Raw genomic sequence first — 25,572 nt, 5'->3', positions numbered from 1 at the left:
GGGAACTTGATGGGAAGGCCCCAAGGCAGAAGCACACATGGACACAGCGCAGTGAGATGCAGGAGTCGACCAGAAACAGAAGCCCCTGAAGGGACCCACCATCTGGAGCTAAGTTGAGGACCCCTGCCTCGGCCTCACAGTCTCTGCCGGCTTCCTGCCTGAGCTTCTGGAAGCCCACGAAGGAGCGGCCAAGTCCGGGGGTCTGCAAGTGGCTTCAGGTCAGCCAGGGAATAGGGTTGTGGACATCCAGGTCAGTGCCTCCCCACGCCTGGTCAGAAAAAGGGCTTTGGAGCCTCTAGGTAAGCATTTAGGACTCTGGGGTGCCTCCTGGGAGTATGATTAGGAAGGATGAGAACCTGGTGTGTGGATATTGTCCTCCCCAGGCTCCAGGGGTGTGACACTGAGATTTAACTGACAAGGCTTTGGAGTATGGATTTAGGGTTAGCTGGGTCCTTGATCCACTTTTGAAACTGAGGCGGGTTTCGACTTGGAAACCTCTGCGCCCTAGGGTGTTAGTTTAGCAATCCTCCGGTCCCTAGAATGCGTGTTTAGTATCGGAGAGGCTTTGGGACTTGGACTTGGGGTATGGGGTAAGACTCCAGCGCAGGCGGCCCGGGTGTGAGCTGGGAGTTTCTGGTCCCCGGGACAACCTTGAATGCCATCTAGGCTCCGCCCGGCGCGCCCGAGAGCCACGCCCCTGCCTGCGGGACCCACGTGCTTTCTAAGTACGCGGCCGAATGGGAGGGGCGAAGCCCGGTTGCCATGGAGCAGCGGCTAGCCTCGGCGGGCCGTTCTAGCACCGTTGGTCTCGTTGGCCGCTGGCTCTCTAGCTCGGGGGATCTCTCTCTATGGTCGTGGCCTCCGGAAGGGGCCAACCTCCGCTATGCGGGATGAGGGGCTAAAACCTGGACAGGTGGGAAGAAGGGTGTGGGGCGGGGCTTAGGTGCCAAGTGGGCAGGAGTGAGGCGCCTTTCTAGAGTGATGACTAAGACAAGGCCTGAGGGTGGGGCCGGTGGCCAGAACTGAACCTGGGCCTGGGAACGCAGGCCAGGTCAGAAGCTGGGGGCGCGGCTCGAGCTGACCAGGAGGGCCGGGGTCTGGAGCGTGGGCTGAGGGGCCGGAGCACAGGCCTAACTCCGGGTGGAGCCTGGCTTAGAGGGGGCGGGGCTCCGCCTGAGACTTGCGCTTATGGGCGGAGCTGGAGGCTTAACCTGGGGCCGCGGGCCGGAGCGCGGTGAAAAAGTGGGTAGAGGCGGGGCCTGGAGGAAAACTCAGCGTCCGAGATGGGCAGGCTGGGGGACAGGGCATGAGGGTGATTTCTGGGACAGAGGATAGGGGTAGGTCATGGCCTGGGGACGGGACCTGGACGAATGACTAGGAAGGGACTAGGTCTGTGGTCGGGAACAAAGCGGAGCCAGGCTTTGAGGGCTATATCTTGGGGATGGAGCGTGGGTTTAAGGCCTTGCCTCTAAGTCAAGGCATGGGGCGGGGCCTGACAAGGACTGAGGCTAAGGAAATATTGGGCCGGGGGGGGGGGGGTGTGTCCCGATACAATGATTGGCAGGGAGGCGGAGCCCCGGCCTGGGGGGTGGTGCCTATCAGGGACGTAGCCAACCACAGGCTTGAGGGCGGGGCCTGACTTGTGAACGCGTTCCCGTTAGACCGAGGAGGGGGCGGGACTTGGCTCGGAGTTCCTGGCTGGGCTGGCCAGGGGCGGAGCCAGGGTCTGGGGGCGGAGCTCGGTCTGGGGTGGGGCATGGCGGCAGGAGGCCGGGCCCCAGCGGCCAGCCCCCTCAGCGCTCTCCGCTTCCTAGGATGCGGGCTCCGGGTGCAGGCACGGCCTCCCTGGCCTCGCTGGCGCTGCTGTGGCTGCTGGGGCTACCGTGGACCTGGAGCGCAGCGGCGGCGTTCGGTGTGTACGTGGGCGGCGGCGGCTGGCGCTTCCTGCGCATCGTCTGCAAGACGGCGAGGCGGGACCTCTTGTGAGTGGGGTCTGGGCCTGGCAGGTATGGGGGCGGGGCGGCGCGGCCCGGGGCGGGTTGAGGAGGTAGCGGGTGGTGTGCGGGCCTGGGTAGGGCTGAGAGGGCTCAGAAACTGGGGGCGGGACCCGGGCCGTATGGGCAGGGCTAGGGGCGGGGCCGGGGCTTGAAGGGGCGCCTGGTCGGGGGGTCTTTGAGAACAGCGGAGAGATTGGGAATCTTTGGAGGGAGATGAGTATGTTCAAAGACGATTGGAGCTTTGGGGACTGCTTAGGAGACTTTTGGGGACCCCAGTGACAACCTCTGGGCCTCTGGGCAGCTAGCTGGTGGAAGTTTGAGGGTCTCTGTGGGACTGTGGAGACTGAGAGACTTCTGGGAGCTCGTCAGAGACTCTGATAGGGTCCTGAGGGCTCATAGGGGCAACTCAGTGGTCTCGGGGGCTGCGCAACCTCTTGGGGTCTGCGTAGGGCTGGGGATAAAGGGGCTACTCCCGAAATTTGTACAGGCCTTCCAAGGTCTTCAGAGGTTCCTCTTTAGGACCACTGACAGGTTTCTTTGTAGTTGGGGTGCATTTTGAGAGTTTGGGATCTGTGTGGAGCTTTGGGTGTTGTTCAGGGACTGTGGGGGGGGGTCACTGTATATTCCAGTACTTGCTTGGGGGTCTCTGGAGACTGCCTTGGGGGTATCTCTCAGGATTTTGCTCAAAGGGGCTACTGGGGATCATCCTGGGTCAAAAACAGGCATTGCTGGGGGTTCCCATGTGAGTAGATCTCAGGAACCATCCCCTTGTGGTGTAGGCGAGGACCTGCCATGTGCTGGGCTGGCCTTCACAGGCTCCTGGCAGGGAGGTGGGCACACTGAACCAAGGGAGAAGAAACAGGTTCAGGCAGGGATGGATGGAGTTGGGAAGGCTCCTCTGCAGGCTGACTGGTTCCAAACTTTCTAAAACTTGTCCTTTCTTCTCTAATGTCATGGTCCCACCTCTTCCCCACCACCCCTCAGTTTTAAAAAAAAATATTTTTTTAGTCGTTGATAGACACCTTTACTTATTTATTTATATGTGGTGCTGAGTATGAACCCCATGCCTCACACATGCGAGGCAAGCGCTCAACCACTGAGCCAGAACCCCAGCCCCCCTTGGTCATCTTGACAAGCAGATCCTCACACACCCTCCTTGTCCCCTCATCCCCTGCAGGAGAAAGACAACTTTGGCTGGGTGCTCAAGGTCCTGCCAGCATGCCTCTGCCTGCCCACCACTCCCCACTCCCCATGTTCACTTGGTCCCCAAAGCAGCTTGCCTGAGCAGACCCAGGCTGCCTCCTCTGGATGGGACATTTGGGTCTTCCTTTTGCCTGGCGATACCATATGACACTCTCCCAGGGAGCCCCTGCTGGATTTTTCTACTCAGTACGCTCAGTGGCTCCTTGTTCTAAACCACATTCCTGAGCATGGCCCAAGAGGTACCTGGCCATGTCCCCTACCCCTGCACCCCGCCGTAGCCCTCTCTCTGTCCCCCTCGGGCTAGTCTGTGTCCTTGTACTTGCTGAATAGCTCAGCCTGTGTCCCAGCCCAGGGCTTTTGCCTTGCTGTCCCTCTGCCTGATGGGCCTCCCTCTGCTCTTGATTTTTTCTTATGCTGTGGCTTAAATGTCCTGTCCTCAGATGCTGTCTCTAGCCCTCCCCACCTGTAACTTTTGGCAGAATGACCGACACTCCTGAGTGCTCTTGTTGTGCCAGGCCAGGGGATGTCTGAGCACTTCCCAGGTGTGACTTTATAAAGCTCTCCCAGCAGCCCGCGAGGCGGTGCTGTCCCACCTTAAACAGGAGCAAACCACAGCACAGCTTGGCTGTGTAGCTTGTCCAGCGTCACGTGGGTGGAAACTAGCAGGAGCAGGCAGTGTGGCTCTGTGGCTTGCCTGGGAACTCCCAGCAGAGTTGGTATTTGTAGTTCTCTCACGCGCCTGCTTACCCGTCCTCTGATCCGGTTTCTCTCCCCCCGCTTGACTGTAGGCCCTGAGGGACAGAGATGGAGGTCATATCTGTCTCCCCAGAGCCAAGAGCAGGGTCCACTCCATGTCCTTGACGTGGCTTGGCACAGTCGGCAATTGAAGAGCCTTGAGGATCCCACTGATTGCTGTCTCTGCTCTTCCTGCCCTGGGTGGTCCCTCCCAGTCCAGCGCACAGCATTTCTGAGGTTAGGTCATAAAAAGACAGTGGCCTCCGACTCGGGTGCCATTTCTTGGCTCGCTTGCTCTGAGGGATGCCAGCTGCCCTGTCGTCTGGACAGGCCCATATGAGTGAGTTTCATATGGATTGTCTCCCAGTGAAGCCCAGGGAGGGCAAAGGCCCACACTCCACCTGCCGCAGTCTCTGGCTCGGCACAAATCACGAGCCTCCACACAGCTTGTAGATTCAAACAGCAATTCTTTATTCCCGAGCTCACACCGGAATCCACGTTCTCTGCCCAAATCCACTACTCCTGGGCTTCTGTCTCCCAAAATATACTGTCTGACCCTAAGAACTCAAGAGGACCTCAGGCAGCAGGATACGCCCTATTCTAAAGGGGGAACACCCTAATCTCCTATTATGCTAAACCAGGGACACCCTAAAAACGGATCCGCCCTGGTCCTTGAGCAAGGTCACCTTTCAGAAGTCCTTCCACTAGACAGCATGGGAGTAGCTGGGAAGGAAATTGTCATACCTACTTGGCTGATGGCTCCCAGCATCCACCTCAGTGGCAGCTTCCTGAGATACCCTGAGCCAGAACCATTCAATTAAGCTGCTCCCAGAGTTTTTTTTCCCCAGTACTGGGGATTGAACCCAGGGGTGCTCTACCACAAGCCTCACCCCCAGCCCTTGTTATTTTTTTATTTTGAGACGGGGCCTTGCTAAGTTGCTGAAGTTCTCACTAAGTTGCCCAGGCTGGCCTCAAACTTGTGATCTTCTTGCTTCGGTCACCCGAATAACTGAGATTCTAGGTGTGAGCCCCGCACTTGGCTTGCTCCTAGATTTTTGATCCATGGATCTATGAGACAATGACCGTTGTTTGTAGTTGCTAATTTGGGGGGTCATTTGTTCTGCAGCAGTAGCTCACTAATGCAGCTTGTCAAATAGCCCTTCCCCTGTACCAGGTCTTGTTCTCACAACCCTTTAAGGAAAGCATGCTGACTAATCCCATTTTTCAGGTGGGCAGGCCAAGGCAAAGAGAGTGAAGCCATTTTCTTGGGAACACACAGCCAGGGAGGGGAATCTGAGCCTTTGGCCACCATGCCATGCTGAATTTAGACTCTGGTTCAGGAACACGTCAGCACCCTGCCCCGTTCTCCCGCCTCACCCCGTATTTGCTTCATAAAATCCTGTCGCGTTTATCCTTGCTGGTGTCTCCGTGCACTGGAGTCCTGGGACTCAGGATGAAAAGAGCAGAAGGACAAGAAGAGGCCCTGGGAAGGGCCCAGAGCCGGACAGTGGTCTCTTTGTCCGCAGGGTGGGGGTGGCTTGGGCTGCTGCCCAACGGGGCCACCCCAGCATGTGGCTGGAACAAAGCACCGGAATCCACTGCCTGCCCATGTGGGCGTCCTTGAGAGACACCAAGCGGCAGCGCCGAAGGCAGCAGGGGACAGGCTGAGTGCACTTGTAACCACTGCTGTTCCCGTGTTCAGCCTGGGCAGGACCAGCTGTGGCCTCAGTTCCCGTTTCTAGCTGTGCCACTTATAGGAAGACCCGCAGGGGTTGCTTCCTCTGGCTGCTGCCTCGCTGGTGGCCCTCTGCGCGTGGCTCTGACACCTGTACCCCCCATGGGGGTTCTCTTACAGGAAGACCTTAGAGCAGGGCCGGACACATAGTAGGTGCTCAGATGTAGGGTGGGGTCAGCAGCTTGGTGGCTGGAGCCTGAGGGTCTGTCTGTGGATGAGGGTCTTCCCTTGTGGACCTGTCGCATCCCAGTTGTGTCAATCAGAGATGAAATCTGGTGTTGGAGTAGTCCTTCAGGTGCATGCATTAGCACCTGCTGTGTACCTCACGGTTCCTGGTATCCCGTGAGCACTTGATAAATGTTTGGCGGTAAGTCTGCAGGGGAACAGAGGGACCCTGTAAGCAAGGTTTGGCTCTGGGTTGTTCTGTCCCAATGTGCTGTGTTACCTCAGGCATGTTAATTCACCTTTCTGAGCCCCAGCTCAACCATCACCTGATGCATAGCCCCCTACTTTGGAGGCTGGCTATGAGAGTAGCACAGTGTTTGGCATACAGTTGGTGTTCAGTAATGCAGAGGGTGATCACCTTAGTTATTCTTTTAGTTGCACAGATGTGCAGTGTTCTTGCTGCTGAGGTGTCCCCCTATTAATTCTGGCTCTCTGTGGTGGTCTTGGTGCTCACCCTGGAATTTAATGGCACAGACGCTGCTGTACCACTGTCTAGCAAGACGTGGTCCTTGTGCCCAAGCCTCCCAGGCTCTGACCACAGGGTGGATGTGGAAACGGTCAACGTTTAATGTCTCACATTTTTAATTATTTATAATAACACAGTAGTCTCGCCCCTCGTCCGTGGTTTTGCTTTAGGTGGCTTTCGTGATCCATTAGTCTGAAAATAGTAGTAGTTGTCTGACACTTTTAAAAGAGGCCACCTTCGGGCTAGAGGTCTGGCTTAGTGGTGGAGCACTTTCCCAGCATGTGCGAGGCCCCGGTCCATCCCTAGCACCCCCAACCCCTCCCCAAAGAGTCCATATTCACATAGCTTTTATTACCGTTGCAAGTTGTCCTGTGTTTTATTTTATTTTGAGGCACTGGGGATTGACCCAAGGGCACTGACCACTGAACTATAATCTGCAGCCTTTTTACTTTATGTAAATGTGTTTCTTATTTTGAGACAGGGCCCTGCTAAGTTGACTGACAGATGCGTTTTCTCCACAAGGCACCTTCCTGTAGGTAGGGACGCTAGACAGTGCTTTGGTACTGTGCTTGGGGCCCCCTTTCAACAACAAGATCACCAGCAAGATAAGACAGAAATGAAGACAAAGGTGACACTAAGCTGACCATAAAAGGGGCGCTGGCCTGAGCATGACAGCTGAAATAAGGCAGCGCTGCCTCCCTGTCCAGCCACAGCCAGGAACATGCCCACAACCACTCAGACTTTCTCCAGGAGACTGGGGAATCTCTGTGAGTCTGCATTTTAAATAAGGATTTGAAAATAAGGAATCCATGAATAATGAGAATTGATTGTATATCATAATTTGGGTTTGATGATAAGAATTTCCTCATTTTAATTCTAACAGTATTTTAAACTCATCATCCATTGGGGTGGGGGTGTTGCTCAGTCATAGAGAATATGTTTAGCATGTACAAGGCCCTGAGTTCGGTCCCCAGCATAAGAACAAACAAACAAACTGAACCACTTAGTACACTATGATCACTTTCCATTTCCTGAACAACCTTGTGTTTCCCCGGGGGTTATTGATTGCCTTTGTATTTGTTAGTTCTCTGTCTTTAGCTTCACTTCAAGCCTGAACTAATTCCACGTCAGTTGTCTCCTGTCGTCATTTACACAGTTAGATAGACTGTTAGTTTCATGGCTTCCAGGCTATCCAGGCTAGGCTGCCTGGGCTTGCTCGCAGCCATCCTCCTTAGGGTCAGCACCCCTTCTTTTGTGGGTTAAATCTCTGTCCCCTGACTCCCTCGTCATCCATTTCTTTGGTTTACTCCAAGGAAGCACATGTTTTGGAGCACATCTTTATTAGCTTTTGAAGAAATACAGCAAGGAAATTAAGTTTTTAAGAGGCTGTATATATAAAACTATATTTCTATCTTCACACTTGACTGATTGTCTGGGTATAGACTTCTAGGTCAGAAATTCTCTTCCTTCAATCTTTGAAATTATTTCTCATGTTCTTTTTACACTGCGGTTATTGTTGAGAAGTCTAAAATCCTTTTGGTTCCCAACACTTTGTAGTGACCTGATATTTTGTTGTTATTAGTTTTGTTGTTGTTGTTTGTTTGTTTTTGGTACCATGAATTGAACCCAGGGGCCTTAACCACTGAGCCACATCCCCAGCCATTTTTAATTTTTATTTTGAGACAGGGTTTCACTGAGTTGCTTAGGGTCTTCCTAAGTTGCTGAGGCTGGCTTTGAACTCCTCCTGCCTCAGCCTCCTGCGTCACTGAGATTACAGGCGTGGGCCACCATGCCTGGCTTTTTTTTTTTTTTTCTTTCTGGAACCAGATGGGTTCTTTTCAAGGTGATGGGCTTTTTCTATCTATTTTGTGGTCCATTGGCAGGATTTAGGTCAGTGAAGTTTTCTTGAATGATGTCATTGGTGATTTCTCACCTTTATTTTATTTTATTTTGGAATTCCTGTTCTTGAATGCCTAGAATAGTGTCTGGCTTGAGAATTATTTGTTCAAAGAATGTGGGTGTTGAACTCTAACACTCTCTCTTTCTTTCTCTTTCCCCTCTCTTTCCTCTCTCTCTCTCTCTCTCTCTCTCTCTCTGTACTGGGCATTGAACCCAGAACCTTTTACATGGTATACAGTAAGTACTGTCCCACTGATCTAAAACTCTAAACTTTTCTCCTATTTTTTCTCTCTTCTGTTCTACTTTCTGTGTTTATTTGAATAGGTTTTTTTTTTCCTTTATCCAGTTTGGATTTGCAGAATAAGTGAGCAGGAGTACAGAGAGTCCCGGGTTAGAACTCCTGCGCTGCGCTGCCCGCTCCTTGGTCCCCGCGTGGTGCGCTGATATAACGGATGAGCCGGGATCGATGCCGCCTGAAGACCCTGGTTCTCGCTGGACCTTGGCGCAGCCTCTGTGTTCGCATTCTGTCCTCCTCATATTTAAATTTTCCAGGGTCCCTTTTTCGTTTTCACAGAAGCTTTGTTTCTGTTTTGCGGCGCCAAGGCTGGGACCCAGGGCTTCCCGCCTGCGAGGTGGGCGCTCTGCGGCTGAGCTCCCTCTGCGGCGCCTCCCCCACTTTCTAGACAGGGTCCCCGAGTTATCCAGGCTGGCCTCGACTTTGCAGTCCTCCCGCCTCAGCCTGTGGAGTCCCGGGGTCGCGGGGTGCTCTGTGGCAGCGCCTGCATGCTGACTGATGTCTTGATCGGCTTGATCTTCAGAGGACAGACGGACAGATGGCAAGGCTTTCTCAGAACCTCACTGTCCACTCCTCTCCCCATAAAAGGAACCTCGGGGCTGGGTGTAGCTCTGGGCGATGTCTTCCTGGCACACGCGAGGCCCTGAGTTACATCCCCAGCTCTGGGGGAAAGTCCTTGTCCCCATTCCCATCCATGATGAGGCCCAGGGAAGGAAGGCCCCGCCACAGTGTGGGGATGTGGCGCTGCCTCGCCCAGGGGCTTGACACAAGAGGGATCTGTTCTCTCGCAGTCCCGGAAGCCAGGGCTCAGAATCCAGGTGTCAGCAGGGCCACGCTCCCTCCAGAGCCCGGGGAAGGGTCCTTCCTGCTCCTCCAGCTCCTGGGAGCCAGTGTCTTCTTCACACAGCTGTCCCCTCTCCCTGGCCCGTCTTCTTTCTCCTGTCGCTGTCGTCATCTCTCAGGACTGACCCGGGCCTCACACATGCCAGGCGAGCACTCTTGCCCCACGGAGCCACACCCCAGTCCCCTTCTCTCCTCATAAGGACCCTAGTCCTGCACTTGAGGCCCACTTGGATCATCCAGGGTGACCCCACCTCACAGTGACTTTAGCTACATCTGCAAAGACCCTGTTTCTAAGTCAGGTCACATTATGAGGCTCTGGGTGGGGACACCCTTCAACCCACCACAGCTGCACAGTCAGAGGCCAAGCTGCACTTGAGCCAATCTGTGGGACACAAGCATTGTCCCCACAGCAGTGGTCAGTGCTGGGCTGACAGCTGTCTGACATGGTCGACAGACAGATGTGATCTTTGATCTCATGGAAATGGACAAAAGAGTCCTGGAGACCAGTTAAAGAAGATGGCTGTTTGAGATTGTGATGAGCCGTCTGAAGGGGATAAGATGGGGCATGATTGTATCAGTCACCTGTTGCTGTGTAACAAATTGCCCAGAATTAGGGGATGCAGACACTGATGACTATTTATTATTTCCTATGGCTTCTGTGGGTCAGGAATTCAAATATCACCATTTCCCCCAGTTCTGCCATGTCATGTCTGGAACCTCAACTGGAAGATTCCAAATCCAGGATCAGAATCATTTGATATCTTAGGAGCTCAGAGGTATTGCCGGAACACCTCTCCTGGTGGCCTGGGCATCTGCACATCATGGTGCTGAGTGACAAGGGCCAGGCAGGCTTCATGCTAAACAGAAGGTGTCCAAATTGTGCCCCAGCCTCAGAAGTCACAGCCTTGCTCTTGCCACATGCTGTTCATGAGAAGTAAATCCCCTCCTCTACCCTGACTCAAGGGGAGGAGAGAGCCCACCTTTGGAAGGAAGGACCATCAGAGAATCTGCAGACACATTTTTTAACAGCCGCAGTGTACCGTGGTGTACGTCTTAATCCCAGCAACTTGGGAGACTGAGGCAGGAGGTTTGCAAGTTCAAGTCCAGCCTGGGCAACTTAGCAAGACCCTGACTCAAAATGGATAATAGAAAGGGCTGGGGACGTGGCTCAGGTGCAATGCACTTGTCTAGTGCCCTTGAGGCCCTGTGTTCCACCCCCAGGACCAGAAAAAAAAAAAAAAAAAAAACTCAGTCACAGTGATAGACACTGGGTAGGGCCAGGAGGGCCTCTGAGTGAAGGCTCAGAAGGTGGCGCCATGGGGCTGTGGCAGAGGAGTCTAGGCACAGACAAAGGCCCTGAGGCAGCCACTGTTTGCTGCTAAGCAGGAGAGGAGCAGGCGGGAGGGGGAGGAAGTGAGGTGAAGGTTGGACAGGTCATGCCACCAGGTGCCTTGCAGGCCACTGGGAGGATGTTTGACTGCAAAGCAATGAGGACCCTAGGAGGACCAAAAGAAATGTGAAGACCTTTTATGATAATGGAAAAGTTCAAACTACAGAAATATAGAGAATAAGGTAACATCGAGCCCTGGGCACGTTCCTCTTACCCCCTTTTGTGTTGCTGTAACAGAGCGCTGGAGGCTGGGTAGTGTATAAACAGTAGAAGTTGACTGCTTACCGCTCTGGAGGCTGGAAGTACAAGATCCAGAGGTGCAACTGGCAGGGCCTTTGCTGAGTTATTCTGTGGTGAAAGCCAAAGGGCAAGAAAGCAGCCCAGAGGACATGCGTGTGGGCAGGCAGCAGGGACAAACTACTTTTTTGGAGGGTGGGGGGCTGGAACCCAGGGCCTCTTGGGTGCTAGGCAAGTGCTCTTCCCCAAGCCACATCCCCAGCCCTTTTATTGTTTTATTTTGAGACAGGGTCTCGCTAAGTTGCCAGAGCTGACCTCCAACTTTCCATCCTCCTGCCCCAGCCTCCCAAGGTGCTGGGATTACAGGCGTGCGCCACTGTGCCTGGCCCAAATCTGCTTTTATAACAAACCTACTCCTTTCATAGTGACATTGATCCATCACCCAGAGGCCGTCTCTGGCCCCACTGCAGAGTGGCCTCGCCCTGAGACCCTGTTGCATGAGAGGGTTCCTGGCCTCGCCAGCTGGGGCCACCTGACCAGTGATCCCCAGACACCCCGAGACACCCCTCAGAGACTGTCCTCGGGGAGGACTGTGACAGCTCACTGTAGCCCAGGGGGTAGGGCCTTGGCTCCTTTCCTCCTGAGTCTCCAGGGCCAAGGGTAGCACAAGTCCCTGTCCGCCTGGAGAGGGAGGGGCAGGCTGGGGACAAGATGGCGAGTGAGTGGACTTCACCTGGAGGTCCTGGGAGCAAAGCAGGGGCTGGCAGGGAGCCCGGCATGTGGGGTGCTGTACAGAGAGGGGTCCAGGATTGCCCTGGGGAGGGGACAGTTGAGCTAGGTCTGGGCAGGGGAAGAGTGCCCCAGGCGTGGGCCCAGCCCGTGCAAAGGCCTGGATGCAGGAGTGCGCAGGAGCTTGGTGGGGGTGAGGAGTGAAGGGGAACAGGGTGGGCCCGAACATTCCCTGAGCCCTGCCAGTGCCTGAGTCTGGCACATTTGGGGGACCCTGTGCTGTGCTGGGGCAGCGGGGGGCATCCTGCTGGGTGAGGCCCCCAGGTGCCTGGAAGACCCCCTGCGGGAGGGGAGGCTGCTGGGAGGAGCCGAGTGGGTGTGTGTCGTGGTCCTGTTGCAAAGACCCGGTTCCCTGCTCCTTTCCAAAGGGCAGCGGGAGGAGCCTTCGGGGGCTTCTAAGGTAAGCGCCATCCCAAGCACGGAGTCTCAGGAATCTCCTCTGAACCCAGAGCCCTTGCTTTAAAACTCTGCTGATGCTCATCCCCGGCACTCCTGCCCCACCTGTCTCCGTGGCTCCTCTGGGGGTGCGGGCCTGGCCCTGGCCATCGTGGACCTGTCCTCCCTGTCTGGCCCTCGTCTGATTCCCCACCGCCTTGGCATCTGCTCTGGTCCTCAGAAGCGCCTCCTTCCTAGGCCTGTCCCAGCCTCAGGGCCTTTGCACTGGCTGAGCCCCCAGCTGTACTGTCAGGTGCCCCTTGCCCCGGGGCCTCACCAGGCCCTGTGCAGGTGCCACTTGCCTCTCGGGAGCCTCCCCCGCTCCAGTCCTCCTCACTCTGCACTGCCCCTTGTCACCATTGTCCCTGGAGCTTGCTCGTGTAGTGCCTAGTGCCGGTGAGCCTCTGAGGGTGAGACCTGGTGGTCTTCGTCCACTGCTCTGACCCCGGAATAGCGCCGGTAGACCCGGAGGGTGGGAGGGAAGGGAAGGACGGTGTCGGGGGAGCCGGGAGCTCCTCCTCTTCTTCTTTCTTCTTTTTTCTCAGCGGACGTTCAGTCCGTGTCCCCACGGTGCTGGAGGCCGGGAAGCCCCAGGCCAGTCGTTTGGTGTCTGGTCCCCTGGCTCGCAGACGCCACTGTCCCACAGCGCCCTCTGTGGCAGGGCACGCTGTGCACATGTGGGGTCCAGGGGTGGGCGTGGCCCTTGCTGCAGAGCCGCTGGGGCAGGGTGGGCGGGGCGGATGGATTTGGCAGTGATTTTGACAGGACAGGGGCTGGGGCGGGGCGTTCGCGCTGGCCCTGGAAGGCGGGCGGGAGGAGGTGCCAGCGCTCGGCTCCCCCCCAGGGCTGCTCGGCCGGGCCTGGGGCCGGGGCAGGGAACCAGGCGGAGGAGGAGCTGGAACCACCAATTTCCCAAGTTGTAAACTGAGAAATGCCAGGTCTCCTGGTCCTGTGAGCTAAAGCAATTCTTGGTAACAAGTAAAAGTTTTCAGAGGTCACTTCTCGCCCAGCTCACACCTGGCCGAGGGGCAGCCGCTCAGCCATGTGCTGTTCAGGGACTGCTCCTGGCCTCCACTGCCCCCTGTATCCACTGGCCTGCCACTCAGACCCTCCCGCCCGTCCTGTCCCTCCCCTAGGAGGTCCCTGACCCTGCCTGGGCGGAACAGCCCCTCCCCCCGCTGGACACAGCAGCCACCTGTGCCTAGTGCCTTGCAGTGACTTGGGGGTGGCGCTGGGCCCCACACAGGGCTGGACCCTCATTGGGGAGGAAGCATATGGAGTGGGAGGCAGGGTGCAGGGGTCATGGTCAGGAGCTTGGGACATCTTCAGAGAGAGAAGGGTGGGATTTGGCCCCTCAAGCAGCCGGAGAGAGGAGGACAGGGGACTCCATTTACACCAGAGTGGCTGGTTGGAAAATGGCCTCTGTCCTTGGGCCCCTGAGATAGCCAGCAACCAAATGGTTAAACGCAGCCCCAACTCCCCAGATCCTCAGATGGGGATGCTGAGGCTCTAGGCTGCTCCCTGCCAGTGACACTGTCGTGTCCCCCCTTCCTGCAGCGGCCTCTCTGTTCTGATCCGCGTGCGACTGGAGCTGCGGCGGCACCAGCGTGCTGGCCACACCATCCCGTGCATCTTCCAGGCCGTGGTGCGGCGGCAGCCCGAGCGCCTGGCCCTGGTGGACGCCGGCAGTGGCGCCTGCTGGACCTTCGGGCAGCTGGATACCTACTCCAACGCCGTGGCCAACCTCTTCCACCAGCTGGGCTTTGCTCCGGGCGATGTGGTGGCCATCTTCCTGGAGGGCCGGCCTGAGTTCGTGGGGCTGTGGCTGGGCCTGGCCAAAGCAGGCGTGGTGGCCGCGCTGCTCAATGTCAACCTGCGGCGGGAGCCCCTGGCCTTCTGCCTGGGCACCTCAGGTGCCAAGGCCCTCATCTACGGCGGGGAGATGGCAGCGGGTGAGGCCAGGCGTGGATGTCAGGTGGGCGGGGACCTGGGGCTGCCCCAGGCAGGGAGTCACTGGGCCCAGGCCTCAGAAGGGGGCCTTCCAGGACTGGGCCCTGAGGCGCGAGGTCGGGCGGCCGCCTGCTGCAGAGAGACCGCGTCCTGGGCTTTGGGAGGGGGCCTGTCTGGCCGCGGCCGTGACCGTGATGCTCGTCTTGGCCTCAGCGGTGGCTGAGGTGAGCGGGCAGCTTGGGAAGAGCCTTCTCAAGTTTTGCTCTGGAGACTTGGGACCCGAGGGCATCCTGCCTGACACTCACCTCCTGGACCCGATGCTGAAGGAGGCGTCCACCAACCCCCTGGCACAGTCCCCTGGCAAGGGCATGGACGGTGAGTGCAGGAGGGTCCCTGGAAGCCTGCCGTCCCCTGCCCCCTGCCTCCAGTACCCAACGCCCCTCTCCTGCAGATCGGCTCTTCTACATCTACACGTCAGGGACCACGGGGCTACCCAAGGCCGCCATAGTCGTGCACAGCAGGTGAGGGGCCTGTGGCTGTCACACCAGCCCCCGAGAGTGACCCAGCATGCCCCCTGGGTCTGTGGACAGACACCCCCAATTAAATGAAACCCATGGCCATCTCAGGACACTGCTACCTTGTGTCCATTGTCCTGGGACCCCACTAGTCCCCCCGTATCCAGCCTGTCCATAAACCTGTTCCTCAATTCATCCACTTTTCTCAGTGCTCTGCCCAGCTCTGCTGGACCTGCGCCTGCTCAGCCTCCTGCTCCCCTGACTGCTGCCCCCTCCCCAGTTTTGCCCCCTCAGTGGCTGCAGGAGGGTTAAAACCCTAAATCAGACCTTCTCTGCACCTGGCTCCCTCAGTGCCTTGGGATAAACCCCACTCTCTGGTTCTGCCAGCCCTGGCACTTCCTAGGTGTTGTCTGCCGCCTCTTCATCCCTCACTCGTTCCTCTCTGGCCCCCAGCTCTTCCAGCTGCAGGGCCTTTGCACTTGCTGTGTGCTCTGTCTGGACAGCTTCCCTAGTTCATCCCCATAGCCCCGGCCCACTGGATCTGGGGTCAGGCCGGCACCTCCCCAGACAGTATCCCTCAGTCTCCCCGGGGTCTCCCTCAAGCCCCAACCCCAGATCCCTAGACTGTCAGTTATCTGCCGCTCCTTCCTCTCCAGCTAGCCTGAGCTGGTAGCTCTGGCCGGCGTCCAGCATGCTTGCCCACCCCCAGTCCCTGGGGACTGAGGCCCCAGCCCCTGCCCTCCCGCCCGTCCCTGTAGGTACTACCGCATCGCAGCCTTCGGCCACCACTCCTACAGCATGCGGGCGGCTGACGTGCTGTACGACTGCCTGCCGCTGTACCACTCTGCAGGTACCGCGGGGCAGCCCTGCTGGGACAGGCCTTGGGGGTGGGGGCAGGCTGGCGAGCCCTCACCCAGCCCACCCTCTGCAGGGAACATCATGGGCGTGGGGCAGTGCCTCATCTATGGGTTGACGGTTGTCCTCCGCAAGAAATTCTCAGCCAGCCGCTTCTGGGATGACTGCGTCAAGTACAATTGCACGGTCAGGCCCCGCCCCTTCCCTGTAAAGCCCCGCCCCCTGCCTCCCAGAGCTGGGAACTGCACCCCATCTCTCTCCCTGCGGGGGTGGTGGTCCAGGATGAGGAAGGGAAGGCAGCCAGTGTCCCTGAGCTCGTCCAGCCCCTGGCCAGAAGGCCTCTGCGCGTTGGGACCTTCTAACTGCTTGGAGGCAGGCAGAGGCGTCGCTCCCTTCTGCACGTGGAGGAAACAGGCTTGGGATGCAGCTGGGATGGGACTGGGGGCTGGTGAGCTCCCGAAGGCGCCCTACGGTGCCTGGGCTTCCCGGGTCTTCCCTGCGGGGAATGAGGCGATGGGCAGAGCGGGCCGCAGGGCTGGGGGACCAGGGGGCTTAGCAGAGGGCAGAGGTGGAGGCGTCTGCTGTCCCCGAGGTAGCTGGAGGGCCTGGGGGGTGGACCTGAGGTGCAGCCGGGTCACATGGCTGGGCACGGCTCTGGGCGGGGCATCCTGGAGGAGAGCCCCCTCCTAGGCCCTCCTAGAGGAGCGCTGGGAGGCCCCGCTAGGAGGGTGGCCTTGGGGACCCGCTGGCCAGCTTAAGGGAATGCAGAGCAGACGACGGCTTGAATATGAACAGGCAAGCGGAGGGTCTGTGGGCGCCCTGCCACCCTGCCCCAGAGACCAGGGGGAGCCCTGTGCTGCCCCTCAGCCCTTGGCCACATCCTGCAGCAGCGGGGATCCTGTGAGGACGTCTCAGTAAAGCCTCGGAACGATGAGGACTTTGTAAGATTTTTGAGGTGGAACTCATAAAATTTGCCATTTTGAAGTGACCAGTCGGTTGGCCGGATGTGGGCTCAGCGACCAAGCCTTCCCGGGGCTCTGCAGCGTCACCGCCGTCTAGTTCCAGAATGTCTCCATCTTCTAAAAGGAGCCATCTGTTAACAGCCCCTCCCCGCCCTCGGCAGCCACCCGTCTTGGCACAGCAGACCTTCCATGGTGGGGGGGTCCCCCAGTGGCCTTTTGTGTCTGATGGAGAAGACTGTTTTTGCAGCGTTGGGTGGAACCGGAGATGCTGGGCAAGGGCTCTACGCTGAGCGCCCCAGTGTAAGGACTCCTTAAGACATAACCTCAGCACCCATGGGCACAACCACAGAGTGACAGTGATTTCTCAGTGTCATCAGGAGTCTGGGCAGTGGCCCAACCCAATCCCCAACTCACCAGGTCAAAAGTGGGTTTTTTCTTTGTTTCTATATTTAAAAGAATTAGTGTCCAGACAGCCTGCCTCCCACTAGCTGGTGAAGGACCCTTCAGCTGGACCACCCCCACCCCCGCCCCGCCCAGGACATTCCCTCCTTGTCATTATGTACCGAGCTTCATGCTTTCCCACTCTAGACATTGCTGGAGCGTCCTCCAGCAGGGTCCTTTGTCCCAGCGTTTCACATACACTGGGAATTGGGTGCAGCACATTGGCATTTAGCCAGGCCCTGTTCACCTTTGGGGCTGGGTCATTTTTTGAGGCGGGGGCTGTCCTGTGCCCCTTAGGATACCTAGCAGCATCCTTGGCATGGGACCACAAGGATCCAGGGGTGACCCCCTTGACCACAGTGTCCCTGGGGAGTGGCCTCACACCTGGTTGAGAACCTCCAGCTTCTACACCTGACCAGCTCCAAGTTCAACTCTGTTTGGAAGGTTCCCGTGGGCAGGGCGTGTCCTCTCGCTGGCAGCCCCACGCAGCCTCTGACAGGCTCTGCCTTTGTCCTTCCATTTTGCTGAGCCACTGTGCGCCGTCCCCCAGCCCTTCAAAGCCCGTCTGTCAGTTTCCGAGAAACAGAACTTTTGTGTCAAAGAAAAGGTCTGTGGCGAACACTGAGGGCTCTATAGGGCACAGGAACAGACCTTGGAAGGTCAAGAATACCCAGAGAACAAGAGCAGGCATTCAGGCCCAGAAATCCGCCTCTGGCTGGAGCGTGGGGGGAACCCCTTGTGTGTCTGCAGCCATGTCCACAGGCCCCGCGCAGTGTGTCATCTAGAACCCGCTCTCCTTAGCTCACAGAAGAGGAAGCTGTGACCCAACACACCTTCATGCACAGGCCAAGCGTGCCGTGCGTCTCCCCACTTGAACTGTGTTCCTTCAGGGTACGAGGTCCCCTGGCACAGGGGAGCCCCAGCTGGGGTTCTAGGTCATAGCCTGTTCCTGGTCCCTGTCCTGGTGCAGCTCTGCAGACTAGAGGTCACAGCACAGAGACTCAGTGCCTGCTTCTCTGGCTGACTCCACGTCTTCCCCTCGGCTCTGAGTCTGTCTGCGGGTCCCAGCTGGCACTGACCGTCAACTGTCTGCTCTTGCTGTGTGACTGGGCCTCAGCTGAAAAGCTAAGAGCTGAGCACTGCTCAGATCACCTGGTAAAAGACTGGAGGGCAGCTGTGAATTTAGGCAGAACTTTATCAGTGGAAAGGAAGCAAAATCCTAACCCCACATCTAAACTAAACTTTGGTTTTCTCAGGGAAAGGGAATTACTCATAGAAATGGAGAGGCACACAGGGACAGCTTCAGGCACAGTTTGATCCAGGAAGGCCTCCATCTGCTTCCATTTCTTGTTTTCAGCTTTCTCTTGGCTTCCTGAGTGGTCAGCTTCCTTCCTTACCTGGTCTCCAGGAGGGTCCTGGGAAACTCCAGGAGGGAAAGAATTGCTCTTTTAACTTTCCAGTGCTGATTCTCGTTGGCTCAACTTTGGTCCAGTGCCCATCCTTAAACCAATCACAGTGGCTCAAGTTGGGCTGGATGGGTAGCTCAGGCTGTGTTCCCCGTTCTCTCCTGGAGACCAGTGGTTCAGGTCTGGGAACCGAGGGCCAGAGCTCTCCATGAGAGTGTGATCTAGGTGCATTCTGTCCCCTCCTCTCTGGGCCTTGGGGCCTTCATCTCCAGGCGCTGTGCTTGGCAGGTGGTGTGTGCTCAGCATGTTCGTATGTTCTCAGATATTTAGTAAATACCTACAGGGAATGCCTCTCAGTGGCTGTGACATTTGAGCTGAGACCCGAGGACCTGGACAGATGCATTTGGAGGGAGCTGCTGTCAGACAGAAAGTACTGCATGTGCAAATCCCTGAGGCCCAGTCTGAGCCAAGAGAGCAGCAGAGCCGAAGGAACTCTGGAGACGGGAGGAGAGCAGGGCCAGGTGGAGGTGGTCACGTGCTGGTTTTTCACTTGATTCTGTGTCTGGAGGTGCTGAGAGCAGCCTGGCAATCAGTCCCGGGCAGCAGCTGCTTCCTTTGGACTCTGGCCAGCTTCAAACCTAATTCTGCCACTCACCAGCTCCATGACCTTGGTCCATTTACCCAAGTGAGCCTCAGTTTCTGTCTGTAAAGTGGGGAGAGCAGTCATTCAGAAGGCGGCCCCAACATGACTCCAGGGCCCCTGGGGCACCCGGGAAGTGAGCCCAGGAAGCCGAGTCGGGATGGAAAAAGCGAGACAGGGAGGGAAGGCGCCCTGAAGGGGGCGCCAGTGAGCAGATGATTTGTGGGGTCTCAGTCCCATTGCCCCCCCCCAGCTGAGTGGCTCCACCCCAGGGGTGACCCTGTGGGCAGCCAAGCTCAGCCAGCGGAGGCTCTGGGGACAGCATCAAGTGCGTGGCCTTTGGGCTGAGCGTTGCTCTGTGAGGTGCCAAACCTCCGCAGGCCTTGGGGTCGTGTGCCCGCGAGGCTCGACCAGGATGCGCCGTCCCCACGAAGCAGTGTGGGGGGATGGAGGGAGGGACCACTGAGAGGTGTGAGGCCAAGCTGCCTGCAGACAGAAGCAGCGTCCCAGGCGGTGACTGAGGATGTGGCTTGATGTCGCAGCTGTCATCATCCCGAGGCCATCTCCTGCCCTGTTGGGTTGGCTCCCAGGCTGGCGATGTCCCCGTGTCAGCCCAGCCTCGGTTCCCCCAGGTGGTGCAGTACATCGGGGAGATCTGCCGCTACCTGCTGAAGCAGCCAGTGCGCGAGGCCGAGGGGCGGCACCGCGTGCGCCTGGCCGTGGGCAACGGGCTGCGGCCGGCCATCTGGGAGGAGTTCACGCAGCGCTTCCGCGTGCGGCAGATCGGCGAGTTCTACGGGGCCACCGAGTGCAACTGCAGCATCGCCAACATGGACGGCAAGGTGTGCGCCGCAGGGCGTCGGCCCCGGGGCGGCCCGGACCTTGGCTCCCTGGGCCAGGGCGCGGGGTGTGGCATGGGGACCTGTGGGGTCCCGATGCACACTAGAGGGGCAACAGGAGGCCTGCATAGACCCTGCCTGCTGTGTATATTAGCGATGTGACCGTCACACCTAAGTGGGAGGGGTTCAAGTCACAGCATAGCTGCGGGCCCGGGCAAGGGCCTCAGCCTGCCTGAGCCTTGTCTCGGTGTGACATCCGCAGGGAGAGCAGGGCCCTGGGGATCCGAGGCACGTGGAGGTGCAGCTCTTCTCGGCTAGTCACTTGAGGCTCTGGGGCTTTGCTTTCCTCCTCTGTGAATGGGGCCGCCAGCTATTGACTGTGTCATTGTCACACATCACAGCACGAGCTGAGCGCGGAGTCCCCGGGTAGTGGCTCTGTAAGCCGGACACCTGCTTCCAGGGTTAGCAACCATGATTACATCCATTCCGCCCTCGCATGCCCCGCCCCTGTGGCTCGGCCTGGAGGCTGGGGATGCGCCGTGATAACCCTGATAAAGCAAGGGTCCTCACTGCGCATGTCTGTTGAAAGGCCAGCCCTGGAGGGCACGCTGGCGTCCGCTTGGGTTGCTGCCTAGCGACACAGTCACCTTGAACAAGCATCACTGTCCACAGCACTGAGCAGGGCAGGGCTGGGGGCACTGCCGCGGTGGTTCCTGGTCAACGCAGGTGTGCATTTCCTGCTGGCCTGGAGGATCTTACGGACTAGGAAGTGTCCTCCAGCCAGGTCCCTGCGCAAGTCTGCAAGGCAGGACAGGAGGGTGGCATGGGTTTAGGGACAGGATGCTGCCCTTACCACCAGGATTTTGCAGAGGTCCCAGACCTGAGATGACCTAGGGGTGCTCAAGCCCCGGGGCAGGGGACGTTCCCCTGCGCACCCAGGCCTTGCTGACCCAGTTCACCCGCCCAGGTTGGCTCCTGTGGCTTCAGCAGCCGCATCCTGACCCGCGTGTACCCCATCCAGCTGGTGAAGGTCAACGAGGACACCATGGAGCTGCTGCGGGATGCCCAGGGCCTCTGCATCCCGTGCCAGCCCGGTGAGCAGGCCCCCACCCCTGCCGCCCCCGGGGAGCTGGGGCCTCCGCCGCCTGCCCACCCGGCTCAGCCTGAGTTTGGCCTCCTCCCCAGGGGAGCCTGGCCTCCTGGTGGGCCAGATCAACCAGCAGGACCCACTGCGCCGCTTCGATGGCTACGTCAGCGAGAGCGCCACCAGCAAGAAGATTGCCCACAGCGTCTTCCGCAAGGGTGACAGCGCCTACCTCTCAGGTGCTCAGCCTCTAGGGGCCTGGGGGCTGGCCGTGGGGATGGGGGCCGTGGTCCTATCTCTGCCCTCTGGCCTCCACCAGGTGATGTGCTGGTGATGGACGAGCTTGGCTACATGTACTTCCGGGACCGCAGTGGGGACACCTTCCGCTGGCGAGGGGAGAATGTTTCCACCACCGAGGTAGAGGGTGTGCTGAGCCGCTTGCTGGGCCAGACAGACGTGGCGGTGTACGGAGTGGCTGTGCCAGGCAAGCTGGGGAGCGGGGTATGGTCCTGGGGTGTGGAAACCTCAGGGAGCCCTGCCAAAAGGGGCTTGAGGTTGGATGCCCTTGGGCAGTGCACAATCTAGATAACTATACCTGGCAGACCAGGTGGGAGCCCTGGTTGTGGAGTCCATTCACATGCATGATGTTATCCAGAAAACGGGATCATGACAGCATCCTTCCTGGGGGGCTCAGGGGGTGGAGCAAGAGCTTTATAAAATGTTTTTTGCTTTGGCAAATGTGATCCCAGGTGGGGAGGACGGGAGGTGAGAGAGCAAAGGCTACCTGGCAGTGGTGGGAGACTCTCAGCTACACCTTTGTCTCTAGGAGTGGAGGGAAAAGCAGGCATGGCAGCCATCGCGGACCCCCACAGCCAGCTGAACCCCAACTCCATGTACCAGGAGCTGCAGAAAGTGCTGGCACCCTATGCCCGGCCAATCTTCCTGCGCCTCCTGCCTCAGGTGGACACCACAGGTGTGACCATCCCACCTTGCTGTCCACCACCTGTGTTGGCGCAGCAACCATTTACTCATCTTCCTAAGTCAGGCCCGAGGCCCGTGTGATGCACGGTCCACGGCCGCTGGTCCTGCTGTCCTGCGCGCCTTCTCCTCTTACAGACATGGTCACCTCTCCTCTCTCCACACCCACTCCACTTGCCCTCCTGAGATGTGGGCGCGTCTTTTCATTTTCTGGGAAGTTCAAGTCCCCACCTCGAACCTTTCAGGTTGCTCTCTGTAAATTGCCTGTTCATGGGTTTCACCCAGTTTTGTGTTTGCCCATGTCATTTCCTGCCTCCCTGTCTCCCTCCGTCCACCCATCCCTCCCTTCCTCCCTTCCTTCCTTCAGTACTGGTGGTGAACCTAGGGCCTCGCACATGCTTGAGCCACAGCACCCACAGCACATTTTTTTCTTTTCTTTTTCATTTTGAGACAGGGTCTCATTAAGTTGCTGAGGCTGGCCTCAAATTTGTGATCCTCCTACCTCAGCCTCCTGAGTTGCCAGGATTACAGCCATGAGCCACCATGCCTACCTCCATTTTCTTTTTGATTGGTAGGAATTCCTTGTAATGATTTAGGTGTTAGTTCTTCGGCTGTTAGTGTATGTTGTATTTTTAGTTCAATTAACCATGATAAATAGCAATTATTTACATAATACTTGCTATGCACCAAAAGTTGTACATATCTCTTTTTCATTTACCTCTCAAACTCCTATGGAGTAAGTGCTACCATCAAACCCATTTGATAAAGAAACAGGCACAGAGAGGCCAAATAATCTGCCCGAGGTCACCCAGCCAGCAAGTGGCAGAGCCAGGGCTTGAATGCATGTGTCTTGCTCTGTTTGTGCCTTTGTTCTGAGATAGGTCTGTGTATCTATCATCTATTTATCTATTTTTCTTTCTCTGTGGTTGGAACTCAGGGCCTCAGTTATGCTAGAAACGTTCTCTAAAACTGAGGTTGGGCCCCAGAAACCTGCATTGTGGTTTTTAAAGAATTGAGATTTGTCTTCCTGTGAAATGCACACTGGACTTCTGCTTCTCTGTCCCCTCCTCGTGTCCTTGTGATGATACCACGAGGTCTGACCCTGTCACCACCCCATGCGCACCACAGTCGAGTGAGGAACTATCTGCTATGAATATTTGGCAAACCTCGCTGCCCCCGAGCAGCTGCCCAGGGCATGCCTTCCCACCCTGGGCTTGGTGTTCTTGGTGTTTTACAGTCCAGTACAGTCATTCCCCAGTGTCCACTGGGGATGGTTCCAGAATCCCTGTGGATACCAATATTTGGAGACTCTCACGTCCCTTCTATGAAAGGGTGTGGTATTTGCACAGAACCTGCAGCGTCCTCCCATAGACTGTCAGTCCCGTCTAGTTGACTTAGAACGCCCAATACAATGGAAGTCCTGTGCGCAGAGTTGATACTGTGTTGTTAGGGAATATTGATGAGAACAAAGTCTGTCCGTGTTTAGGGCAGGTGCAATTTTCCTTACAGTTTCCGTTGCAACTATTCAACTGCCATTATGGGGCCAAAGCAGCCATGGACGATGCATGAATGAGTGGTCAGGGATTGTGCCAATAAAACTTTATTGACAAACAAGTGGCGGGCCACATATGACCCAGGGCCTCGGCTGCTGGGCTCCAGTCCTCAGTGTGACAGACACAGCCCTGCCTCGGGGTGGGGGTTGAGCACGGGGCCAGGGCACAGTGGCTTCTCTGCGATGGGGTGATCAGGGAGCCCTTCTTGGAGGAGGGGGCTGAGCCACCAGGAGGCAGCCAGAGCGGGAAAGGCCGGGAGGTACCGGAGAGGGAGCGGGCCCGGGCCCTGGGAGCGCCTTTCCCAGGCTCCTGTCCCCCTCCACAGGCACCTTCAAGATCCAGAAGACCAGGCTGCAGCGCGAGGGCTTCGACCCCCGCCAGACCTCGGACCGGCTCTTCTTCCTGGACCTGAAGCAAGGCCACTACCTGCCCCTGGACGAGGGCGTCTACACCCGCATCTGCTCGGGCGCCTTTGCCCTCTGAGGTCCCTCCCTGCCAGCTGAGATCCCGCTGAGTCTGGTGGGCCCTGTCCCGGGGCTGCCCCTCCTGCCCAGCCACCCAGCCACATGCCGGCCATCTGCGGGGTGCGAGGGACCGAGCCTCGGGGTCCTCCTACTCCCGCCCCTGCCCCTGGGCACCGTCTCCGCGCTTACCGGGAGCTCCGTGTGCGCAGGGCCCAGCTGCCCTCCAGGTCTCATCCCTGTCTGTGTCCCTGGACCCGGAGCAGGCGTCCCCGTCCTTGCTGTGCCTTACGGAGCCGCCCGGGCCTCCCCCTGCGCTGGTTCCTGACGTTTAGGGCCGTGAACTCCAAGAGGCCCCGCCCTCCCCGGAACGAGGGGCCCACCCAGGTGCCTGGCCCGGGTCCGCGGAGTCTCCTGTCTGGGCTGACTGCCTTCTGCACTTTGCCATCCCTGACCCTCCTGGTTCCCCCATTCCCCTTCCGATGCCCTGGAAGCTTCCAGAAATGAACTGTGACAACTTGGATGTGCCCCTGCCCACCTCTGTCTAGATGTCTCTGTTCAGGCGTCTCCTCAGAGCGCCCGCTGAGGGGCCCTGAAGACTGTCCGGGCTACCCAGCCGCCTGTTCCTGACAAAGGCCCCGTGTGTCCCCACTTTTGTGACTGCTGGAAGGACCTGTGAGAGCGGCAGCAGTGGTGTCAGGGAGATCTCCTGCCAGGGGGTGTCACCTGAGGGCCTCAGAGGGGTTCCAGCCTGTTAGACATACTCCCAGCAGCCACTCCTGAGGGTCCCCAGGGGTTCTGCTAGTGACGGTCAGACCTTGTGTTGGTGGTGACATCTGTGCAGTCCCCTTGGGGCAGCTCAGTCGCTCCCTTCCTCTCACTGGTGCCTCATCTCGGACCCATGTGCCAGCCAGTTGCAGTGGCCACCCAGGTGCACATTACCCTCCTGCAGCAGCACAGTCCAGCCCTCAGCCGGGTGGCAGTGGCCAGTGTCCCCATCCTGCCTCGCAACAGCTCCACACAGGGCTTTTGTTCCCTAGTGGATTTTAAGAAATAAACCTGCAGAGCATCTGGCGCCTGCCAGAAGCCCAGTCGCTCCTTGTCCTTCACTCTCACGGTGCAGAAGCCGGGTGGACCCTGCAGTGGGTCAGAGGAAGGAGCATCTGGTGGTCAGGACGGAAAGCGTGCTCCTGGCTCACCTCCAGCTAGGATCAGACACCAGGCCCGGCCCTGGAGCTGCTGGAGCCAGGCTCTTGTGAAGCTCCACATCGCACTTCAGCCGCTCTGTGTACAGTTTGCTGAGAAAGTGGTGAAAAAAGACCAGGTTACTGAGGGACAGTCATGGCAATCATGGCTCAAGATGGCTGTGGTAAGGTCAAGCTGGACACCTACCAAAAAAAAAAAAAGTCAGCTTTTTGTTATTACAGTGAAGTACCTGAGGCAGCCTACGTTATAAAGAAAAGAGGTTCAGTTGGCTCACAGTTTTGGAGGCTGGAGGTCCAAACAGCACAGTGCAGTCCCTGTGAGGGTCTCTCTTGGCTGCATCCATCATGGCAGGAGCCTGTCTGTCTCTCTGTCTCCCTCTTCTTATTAAGCCATCAGGACTCAACACGGGGCTCCACCCTGATGGATCTAATCA

General features: G+C 57.7%; 1 protein-coding gene across 4 annotated transcripts; it reads left to right on the top strand.

Annotated features, from left to right (window-relative positions):
* Positions 1-25,027, top strand: Slc27a1 (solute carrier family 27 member 1). 4 transcript variants are annotated; one of them, XM_076846287.2, is made up of 13 exons: positions 1-218; positions 1,815-1,982; positions 13,807-14,201; positions 14,413-14,574; positions 14,651-14,720; positions 15,473-15,564; positions 15,646-15,755; positions 19,651-19,860; positions 20,825-20,951; positions 21,043-21,180; positions 21,261-21,425; positions 21,768-21,914; positions 23,798-25,027. In XM_076846287.2, exons 2-13 carry the CDS (start codon positions 1,816-1,818, stop codon positions 23,953-23,955), a joined length of 1,941 nt encoding a protein of 646 aa, XP_076702402.1. In that variant the 5' UTR covers positions 1-218; position 1,815; the 3' UTR covers positions 23,956-25,027. The 4 variants fall into 4 exon arrangements, with proteins under 4 accessions (XP_076702402.1, XP_076702393.1, XP_076702385.1 ...); XM_076846278.2 differs by having other exon boundaries at positions 1-299; XM_076846270.2 differs by having other exon boundaries at positions 1-913.
* The last annotated feature ends 545 nt before the right edge of the window (positions 25,028-25,572 follow it).

The sequence above is a fragment of the Callospermophilus lateralis genome, chromosome 1 (genome assembly GCF_048772815.1).
Source record: "Callospermophilus lateralis isolate mCalLat2 chromosome 1, mCalLat2.hap1, whole genome shotgun sequence".
NCBI lineage: Eukaryota > Metazoa > Chordata > Mammalia > Rodentia > Sciuridae > Callospermophilus > Callospermophilus lateralis.
This window is presented reverse-complemented; position numbering and strand designations above follow the sequence as displayed.

Excerpts from the sequence above, each read along its gene's own strand:
- Slc27a1 (XM_076846287.2), top strand. The coding sequence starts at position 1,816 with ATGCGGGCTCCGGGTGCAGGCACGGCCTCCCTGGCCTCGCTGGCGCTG. Across the intron at positions 15,565-15,645 it reads GCCGCTGTACCACTCTGCAG|GGAACATCATGGGCGTGGGG; the intron begins GTACCGCGGGGC and ends CACCCTCTGCAG. Across the intron at positions 19,861-20,824 it reads TCGCCAACATGGACGGCAAG|GTTGGCTCCTGTGGCTTCAG; the intron begins GTGTGCGCCGCA and ends TCACCCGCCCAG.